This window comes from Gopherus flavomarginatus, chromosome 23 (assembly GCF_025201925.1).
Source record: "Gopherus flavomarginatus isolate rGopFla2 chromosome 23, rGopFla2.mat.asm, whole genome shotgun sequence".
Classification (NCBI taxonomy): domain Eukaryota; kingdom Metazoa; phylum Chordata; order Testudines; family Testudinidae; genus Gopherus; species Gopherus flavomarginatus.
Genome location: NC_066639.1, coordinates 18,205,176 through 18,214,746, shown reverse-complemented (window position 1 = coordinate 18,214,746; position 9,571 = coordinate 18,205,176). Strand labels below are relative to the sequence as shown.

Sequence of the window (9,571 nt, the reverse complement as noted above, 5' to 3'; positions counted from 1 at the left end):
TCGGCTCCCTGCGCCGCTAGCGTAACCACCGCCGGCCCTGCGCCGCTGGCGTAACGGGCGCCCGCCCACCCTACCTCGACTCCCTACGTCGCTGGCGTAACGACCGCTTGCCCTGCGCCGCTGGCGTAAGGACCGGCCGCCCGCCCTGCGTCGGCTCCCTGCGCCGCTAGCGTAACCACCGCCAGCCCTGCGCCGCCGACGTAAGCACCACACCTCCTGCGCCGCTGGGGTAACCGACAGCCGCCCTGCGGCACCGGCGTAACCGCGGCCCGAACCGCCCCCGCCGAGAGCCACGGAGGGAACCCAGGAGTCCTGGCCCCCAGCCCCACCCCTGCTCTGACCCAGCAGCCCCCACTTCCCTCCCAGAGCCGGGGCCAGAATCGTTCCATCTCCCTGCGCAAGACTCCAGCTGTTGAACATGTGGAGCGGGCTGGGGGGGATAAAAACTCTCCGAACACGGCACCGGTTCTGGCCTTGCTTAGCGGCTATAATTTCCCACCCGGGTTTTCCTTCTCCTCCCGAGTCCGAGGAAAGAACCCAACAGAGAAGGGTCGTCCCTTGGGCACAGATCCGAGACCCAACACCTCCCCCGGGCAAAAAAAAAAATCCAGCGGCTCCAACCCGGGGAGAAGTGGAGGGAAGAACAGAACGAAAAAGGAAACGAAAAGAAAAAACGAGGTCTTTGTACAAGGCCGGAGGAGGGGGGGGGGGCAGAGTCTTGTAAAACCAGACCACCACCCCCGGCCTGATCGGACACGTCCATCCGCGCGCCGTGAAGCTGCACACCCCCTTTCTTTGTCCCGCTGCCGGATAAGCTCCGCCCTCCGAGTCAGTCCCCGCCCATTCTTGGCACAGGGCCGGGTGTGGGGGGGAGTAGGTTGGTGGGGAATTGGGGGGGGTGACCCCCCCTCCGCTCTTCTCCAGAGTTCAGGAATCGGTGGCAGAGTCCACGTGGTGGTGATGGTGGCAGTGGTGGGATCCGGCGGAGGTCAGGGGCCAACGCCTGAAGAAAGGAGGTGCTGACGTCACCAGAGGCGGTGCTGATGGAGGTTCCGGCTCAGCACCGACCGCACGTCCGCTGTGAACCTGGGGAGGGGAAGGGAAGCGTTAGGAGGGAACCCAGGAGTCCTGGCTCCCAGCCCCCTCTCCTAATTAACCAGACCCCTTTGAGCGAGGGACCCCTAGGTACCAGCACAGAGACTGTGCAGTTTCAAAGGATCCACCTTGCTGGATCACCACCTAATAATTGACCTGGGGAACTCCTCGCCACAGGACATCGCGACCGCCAAAAATGTAATGGGATCGGGAAAATAAAGTTCCTGGAGGGTGGATCAGTCAACAGTTAGTAACCCAGGCAGGTGGAGACGCGACTCCAGAGAGGAGGGCGCCCGGCAGGGTGGTGCCGCAAGGATTCAGGGCTCGGCCCCACACAGGAGCATCCTGCTCAGTCAGCCTGGGCTCTGTGGCGTGGGTCGGGGGGTCTGTCGGATACTGAGGCATCAGGGTCCAACCCTTCTGCCTGCGACCGCCTGGATCTCCAGCTCAGAACAGTGCGGGGTTTTAAGCGGAGCCAGGGAGAGAACTCAGGAGTCCTGGCTCCCAGACCCCATGCTCTAACCCACCAGCCCCCACTCGCCTCCCAGAGCCGGGGAGAGAACAGGAGTCCTGACTCCCAGCCCCCCCGTACTCTAACCCACCAGCCCCCACTTCCCTCCTGGTGCTGGGAGGGAATCCAGGAGGCCTGGCTCCCAGCCCCTCGTCCCCTCCCTAGAGAACCCCGGCGTCCTGGCCCCCAGCCCCCGGCGGGTACCTCAGGGCGTCCAGCATGGGCAGCAGGTTGAGCAGGGCCGTGTCGCTGGGGTCGCTGAACCACGACTTGATGGGGATGGCGTTGTCTAGGAGAGAGGGACAGACGGACGCCTCTTAAAGGGGCGGCGCTGGCCAACTGGGGAAGGGGAGGTGTACATCCTCCTCCCCCCCCGCAGTACCACATACCCAGATGCTGCCCCACCTCCCGTACCCCAGCAGAACCCTGGGGGGGGGTCATCTCTGTGGCTCATGATCCCTCCCCATCCATTTGGGGTGAGCCACTTCTCTTCAGTCAGGACATTAGCGCAATCAGGAGGCAGCTGGGGGTTAGAGCAGGGGGGGCTGAGAGCCAGGACTCCTGGGTTCTCTCCCCAGCTCTGGGAGGGGAGTTGGGGCTGGTGGGTCAGAGCAGGGGAGGCTGGGAGCCAGGACTCCTGGGTTCTCTCCCTGGCTCTGGGAGGGGAGTGGGGGCTGGTGGGTCAGAGCAGGGGGGGCTGGGAGCCAGGACTCCTGGGTTCTCTCCCCGGCTCTGGGAGGGGAGTGGGGGCTGGTGGGTTAGAGCAGGGGGGCTGGGAGCCAGGACTCCTGGGTTCTGTCCCAGCCCTGGGAGGGGAGTCGGGGCTAGCGGGCGGCAGGGGGGGCCGGGAGCCAGGACTCCTGGGTTCTCTCCCGGCCCCGAGAGGGGCGTGGGGGCTAGGGGGTAGTGCGGGGGGCTGGCTCGTACCTGGATGGCTCCGGTAGGCGCCCGGCGAGTTGTCCAGGATGACGACACTCGACAGGTCACTGTGCACCACCGACAGGTCCTTGATGTAGCTGCCCAGCTCCAAAGTGCAGTGCTGGGGAGGGGGAGAGGCGGGGGCGTGGGGGGTGAGTGGCTACTAACCCCTAGGGTGCCCCCCCCAGTGCCCCAGCCCACACTCCTCCCCCCCACCAGGGCCATGCTGGGAGATTAGGAGGACGGGGGGGGGAATGCAGGGGCACCCCAGCAGCCACCCAGCAGGCAACTGGCTGCTCCCTCTCACCAGCTGAAGCCACGCCCTCTTCTCCTTAGCTCTTCTAACCAAAGCCCCGCCCCAGCTCCCTGTAAGCGCCGCCCCATCCCCTGCTCCCCGAAAGCCCTGCCCCCAGACTCCCTATGCTCTGCCCCAGCCCCTTCACCCTGCTCCCCCTAGCCCCCACTGATTTCTCTAAGCTCCACCCCCAGTCCCCCTGCTCTCCAAAGCTACGCCCCCTACCCCATCTAAGCTCCACCCCCAGTCCCCCACTCCAAAGCCACGCCCCCAGCTCCACCTAAGCTCCACCCCATCCCTCCTCTGCTCTCCAAAGCCACGCCCCCAGCTCCACCTAAGCTCCACCCCATCCCTCCTCTGCTCTCCAAAGCTACGCCCCCAGCTCCACCTAAGCTCCACCCCATCCCTCCTCTGCTCTCCAAAGCCACGCCCCCAGGTCCACCTGAGCTCCACCCCATCCCTCTTCTGCTCTCCAAAGCCACGCCCCCAGGTCCACCTGAGCTCCACCCCATCCCTCCTCTGCTCTCCAAAGCCACGCCCCCAGCTCCACCTAAGCTCCACCCCATCCCTCCTCTGCTCTCCAAAGCCACGCCCCTAGCTCCACCTAAGCTCCACCCCATCCCTCCTCTGCTCTCCAAAGCCACGCCCCCAGCTCCACCTAAGCTCCACCCTATCCCTCCTCTGCTCTCCAAAGCCACGCCCTCAGCTCCACCTAAGCTCCACCCCATCCCTCCTCTCCAAAGCCACACCCCCAGCCACACCTAGGCTCCACCCTCAGTTCCCCCCACTCTGCTCTCCAAAGCCACACCCCAGCTCCATCTAAGCTCCACCCCAGCCCCCCCTCCAAAGCCACACCCCCAGCCACACCTAGGCTCCACCCTCAGTTCCCCCCACTCTGCTCTCCAAAGCTACACCCCAGCTCCATCTAAGCTCCACCCCCAGCCCCCCTCTCCAAAGCCACACCCCCAGCCACACCTAAGCTCCACCCTCAGTTCCCCCCACTCTGCTCCCCAGACCCCACCCCTCCTTCCCCATCGTCCCTCCCCTGCCATCTCTGCACCCCCCACTCACCTGCCGGTAATACCTTCTCTTGAGGATACTCCTGTTGTTGTCCAGCTTGTCGGCCACCGCGGAGCCGTAGATCTCCATGCTGGCCGTGAACACCACCAGCTCGTACCACTGGCTCACCTGGCATGGGGCGGGGGGGGAGGAAATCAGTGCAGGATGGAGACCTCCACCTCCTCCCAGCGGGGTGGTGGAGGGGCAGCCAGATACCCCCATGGGCCCCCGAGAGAGCAGTCATGATGGCAGTGTCTTTGGGCACACATGCATGGTCATGGCAGTCCAGTTCTATGGAGGGCAGGGGGTCTAGTGGTTAGAACAGGGGGGGCTGGGAGCCAGGACTCCTGGGTTCTCCCCCCGGCTCTGGGAGGGGAGTGGGGGCTGGTGGGTCAGAGCAGGGGGGGCTGGGAGCCAGGACTCCTGGGTTCTCTCCCCAGCTCTGGGAGGGGAGTGGGGGTGGTAGGTCAGAGCAGGGGAGGTTAGGACCCAGGACTCCTGGTTTCCATCCCTTGGCTCTGCCACCAGCCTGCTTGGGTAAGTTCCTTCCCCTCTGTGCCTCTCACACTCGGTCTAGACCGATCTCTTTGGGGAACGACTCATCTACCTGCACACACAACACCCAGCGACAGTCTACGGTATCACTTGAAAAGCCATAATCTGCTGACTATCACCGTCCTGTTCAACTGTGCTCCCCAACGCTGCCTAAGCCGTGATGAGATTTTACTGCGTCTCTGGTACTGAAACACATTGCGAGTCAAGAGAGGACTGGCCACAGGTGTTAGACAACCAGTCGCTAGGGCAGAGTCTGGGGGTTTCCCTCAGGAACAGCAGTTGTTTGCAACTCTGAACCGTTCGTCCCACGGAATGAAACATTTCAAAAGTTTACAACTGAACGTTAACTTAATACAGCTTGGAAACTTCACTGTCACTGTAGCTCCAGGCAGCAAGTGCTCTGTGCATTACCCAGTGTTGACCCACGGTGTCACTATTTTTCTCTGAGAGAAATCCTCTGTGCATTACCTGGCGTGGCCACACAGTGTCACTGTTGCCTTGTGAGGGAAATGTTCTGTGCATTACCCTGCGTGGCCATACGGTGTCACTGTTGCTCCATGATAGAAATGCTCTGTGCATTACCCTGTGTGGCCCCAGGGTGTCACTCTTGCTCCATGCAAGAAATGCTCTGTGCATTACCCACGTGGCCACACTGTCACTGTTCTACCGTGAGGGAAATGCTCTGTGCATTACTCGTTGCGGCCACACTGTGTCACTGTTGCTCCATGATAGAAATGCTCGGTGCGTTATCCTGCATGGCCACACCATGTCACTGTAGCTATGTGCAGGAAATGCTCTGTGCATTACACCACGTGTTCACACGGTGTCACTGTTGCTCCATGTAGGAAATGCTCTGTGCATTACCCTGCATGGTCACACCATGTCACTGTTGCGCCATGCGGGAAATGATCTGTGCATTAACCTGCGTGGCCACACAGTGTCACTGTTGCTCTGTGAGAGATATCCTTAGTGCATTACCCTGCGTGGCCACACAGTGTCACTGTTGGTCCATGCGGAAAATGCTCTGTGCATTATCCAGTGTGGCCACATGGTGTCACTATTTTTCTATGAGACAAATCCTCTGTGCATTACCTGGCGTGGCCACACAGTGTCACTGTTGCTCTGTGAGGGATATCCTTCATGCGTTACCCAGCGTGGTCACATTGTGTCACTGTAGCTCCAGGCAGGAAATGTTCTGTGCATTACCCCGCGTGGCCACACGGTATCACTGTTGCTCCATGCGGGAAATGCTCTGTGCATTATCCAGTGTGGCCACACCGTGTTACTGTTGCTCCATGCAGGAAATGATCTGTGCATTACCCTGCGTGGCCACATGGTGTCACTGTTGCTCCATTCGGAAAATGCGCTTGGCATTACCCTGCATGGCCACACGGTGTCACTTTAGCTATATGCAGGATATGATCTGTGCATTACCCTGCGTGGCCATACGGTGTCACTGTTGCTCCATGCGGGAAATGCTCTGTGCATTACCCTCTGTGGCCACACGGTGTCACTGTTCCTCCGTCAGAGAAACGCTCTGTGTATTACCCTGCATGGCCACGTGGTTTTAATATTCCTCTGTGGGGGACATCCTTACTGCATTACCCTGCGAGACCACACGGTGTCACTCTTGCTCTGTGATGGAAATGCTCTGTGCATTAACCAGTGTGGCCAGACGGTGTCACTATTTTTCTATGAGAAATCCTCTGTGCATTACCTGGTGTAGCCACACAGTGTCACTGTTGCTCTGTGAGGGATATCCTTCATGCATTACCCAGCGTGGTCACTCTGTGTCACTGTAGCTCCAGGAAGGAAATGCTCTGTGCATTACCCCGCGTGGCCACACGGTATCACTGTTGCTCCATGCGGGAAATGCTCTGTGCATTACCCTGTGTGGCCACATGTTGTCACTGTTGCTCCATTCGGGAAATGCTCTGTGCATTACCCTGCGTGGCCACATGGTGTCACTCTTGCTCCATTCAGGAAATGCTCTGTGTATTACCCTGCGTGGCCATACGGTGTCACTGTTACTCCATGAGGGAAATGCTCTGTGCATTGCCCGACCTGGCCACACAGTGTCACTGTTGCTTCATGCGGGAAATGCTCTGTGCATTAGCCCACGTGGCCACACTGTGTCACTGTTCTACCGTGAGGGAAATGCTCTGTGCATTACTCGTCGCGGCCACACTGTGTCACTGTTGCTCCATGATAGAAATGCTCTGTGCGTTATCCTGCATAGCCACATGGTGTCACTGTAGCTATATGCAGGAAATGCTCTGTGCATTACCCCACCTCTTCACACGGTGTCACTGTAGCTATATGCAGAAAATGCTCTGTGCATTACCCCACGTGTTCACACGGTGTCACTGTTGCTCCATGCGGGAAATGCTCTGTGCATTACCCTGCGTGGCCATACGGTGTCACTGTTCCTCCGTCAGAGAAACGCTCTGTGTATTACCCTGCATGGCCACATGGTTTTAATATTCCTCTGTGGGGGATATCCTTACTGCATTACCCTGCGAGACCACACGGTGTCACTCTTGCTCTGTGAGGGAAATGCTCTGTGCATTACCCTGTGTGGCCACACGGTGTCACTGTAGCTCCAGGCAGGAAATGCTCTGCGCATTAATAGGATGGAGCAGGGACTGTCTGTGTGGGGGATGGGAGAGCAGGGGGTGACTTTAGGTGAGGGACAGGACCTAAGCCTGTAACTCGAGCTAGGCAGGAGGGAGGGGGTCAGCACCTTTGCTGCGAAGCTGGACACAGGAAGGGGCCGGCTGGAGGGAGTTGGGTTAGTTCAGTTTCAGTTTTGGGCTGAGTGGTTGGAATTCAGGGAATCCCAAACTGGGGACTAAACTTCCTGAAGCCCCAGAAGGACTCAGCTGGGGGCCTGGTTGTGCCCAAAAGCTCTGCAGTATCCTTTGTTCCTGTTGGCCAAAAAAACCCTTCTGTTTTACTGCCTAGCTGAGAGTCACTATGAGTCCCAGGAAGAGGGGTGCAGGACTGGACTCCCGCACACTCCGTGACACCCCCTAAGCCCCTCCAGGACCCCTGAAGCCTGGACGTAGGTATCTGTGCCCCCCACCAAAACCCCCTAAGCTCTCCCCAGGATCCCTATATCCTGGACGTAGGTATCTGTGCACGCTCACGAACCCACTGATCATCCCAGCGACCCCTACAGCATGGACGTAGGTATCAGCACCCCCAAAATGCCCCAAAGCAATCCCGGGATGCCTACAGCCTTGATATAGGTATCTGTGCCCCCCCCCCAACCTCCTTATACCCCCAGAACTCCTCCAGCCTGGACGTAGCTATTTCTGCCCACCAGGAACCCCCTAAGCCCCCCCACCAGGACTTCTCCAGCGTGGACATAGGTATCTCTGCCCTCCACAAGCCCCCTAAAACCCCTAGGGCCCCCTCCAGCCTGGCTGTAGGTATATGTACCCCCCACTAACTCCCTAAGTTCCCCAGGGCCCCCTCCAACTGGGACATAGGTATCTGCTCAACCCACAACCTCCTAAGTACCCCAGGGACCCATAGAGTCTGGACATAGATATCTGTGCCCCCCACAAACCCCCTAAGCCCCCCGGGACCCCTACAGCCTGGATGTAGGTATATCTGCCCCCAAAAAACTCAGTAATCCCTCTCCAGACCCTTCCAACCTGGACGTAGGTATCTTTGCCCCGCACAAACTCATAAGCACCCAAGGTAACCCTACAGCCTGAACGTAGGTATCTGCGCCCCCCACAAATCCCCTAAGCTCCCAGGGACCCCTATAGCCTGGATGCAGGTATCTGAGCCCCCCACAAACCCCCTAATGCTCCCGGGACCCCAACAGCCTGGACAGTCTTATCTGTGCCCCCCACACACCCCCTAAGCCCCATGGAATTCCTCCAGCCTGGAGGTAGGTATCTGAGCCCCCAACGAACCCCCTAAGCCCCCCGGGACCCCTCTAGTCTGCACCTAGGTATCTGTGACCCCCTAAAACCCCCTAAGTCCCCCCAGACCCCTCCAGCCTGGATGTAGGTAACTGTGACCCTCAGAAACCCCCTAACCCCCCAGGAACCCCTACAGCCTGAACATAGGTATCTGTGCCCCCCACAACCCCATAATCCCCTCCGGGACCCCTACAGCCTTGACGTAGGTATCTTGGCTCCCGACAAACCAGCTAAGTGCCCCAGGGACCCCTATAGCCTGGACATAGGTATCTGTGTCCCCATGAACCCCCTAAGCCTCCAGGGACCTTTACAGAATGGACATTGGTATCTGTACCCCCCCTTAAACCCCCTAAGCCACCCGGGACCCCTCCAGTCTACACCTAGATATCTGTGAGCCCCTAAAACCCCCAAGCCCCGTTAGACCCCTCCAGCCTGGATGTAGGTAACTGTGCCCCTCAGAAACCCCCTAACCCCCTAGGAAACCCTACAGCCTGGAAGTAGGCATCTGTGCCCCTCACAACCCCCTAATCCACCCTGGACCCCTACAGCCGGGACGCAGGTATCTTGCCCCTGACAAAACCCCTAACCCCCAGGGACCCCTACAGCCTAGACCTAGGTATCTGTGCCCCCTACAAATACCCTAAGCCTCCCAGGACCTCTGCAGCCAGGACATAGGTATCTGGGCCCCCCATAAACCCCCAGGATTCACAGCGACCCCTCCAGCCTGAACGTAGGTATCCGTGACCCTTCCCAAACCCCCTAAGCCTCCCCTGGACCCCTACAGCCTGGACGTAGGTATCTGGGCCCCCCAAGAAACCCCTAAGCCCCTCAGGGATCCCTACTGCCTGGACGTAGGTATCTGCACCCCCCGCGATCCTCCTAAGCCCCCCAGGGATCCCAACAGCCTGGACGTAGGTGTCTGTGCCACCACAAATCCACTAAGTCTGCCAGAGAGTCCTACAGCCGGGACGTAAGTATCTGTGCCTCCATGAACATCTTAATCCCCCCAGGGACCTCTACACTCTTGACGTTGGTACATGTACCCCCCATAAACCCCCTAAGCCCCACCTGGACCCATCCTGCTTGGACATAGGTAACTGTGCCCCTCAGAAATCCCCTCACCCCCCAGGATCCCCTACAGTCTGGACGTAGGTATCTGTGCCCTCACAAACCCGCTAAGCTCCCTATTGACCTCAACAG

At 59.4% G+C, this 9,571-nt stretch overlaps 1 protein-coding gene across 1 annotated transcript; it reads right to left on the bottom strand.

Moving 5' to 3' along the window:
• Positions 1–466: 466 nt before the first annotated feature.
• LOC127039776 (CTD nuclear envelope phosphatase 1-like) lies at positions 467–4,100 on the bottom strand. The gene is made up of 4 exons (XM_050933634.1): positions 3,891–4,100; positions 2,534–2,645; positions 1,811–1,895; positions 467–1,086 (listed from the first exon to the last, which is right to left on the bottom strand). Exons 1-4 carry the CDS (start codon positions 4,098–4,100, stop codon positions 1,026–1,028), a joined length of 468 nt encoding a protein of 155 aa, XP_050789591.1. The 3' UTR covers positions 467–1,025.
• Positions 4,101–9,571: the final 5,471 nt, after the last annotated feature.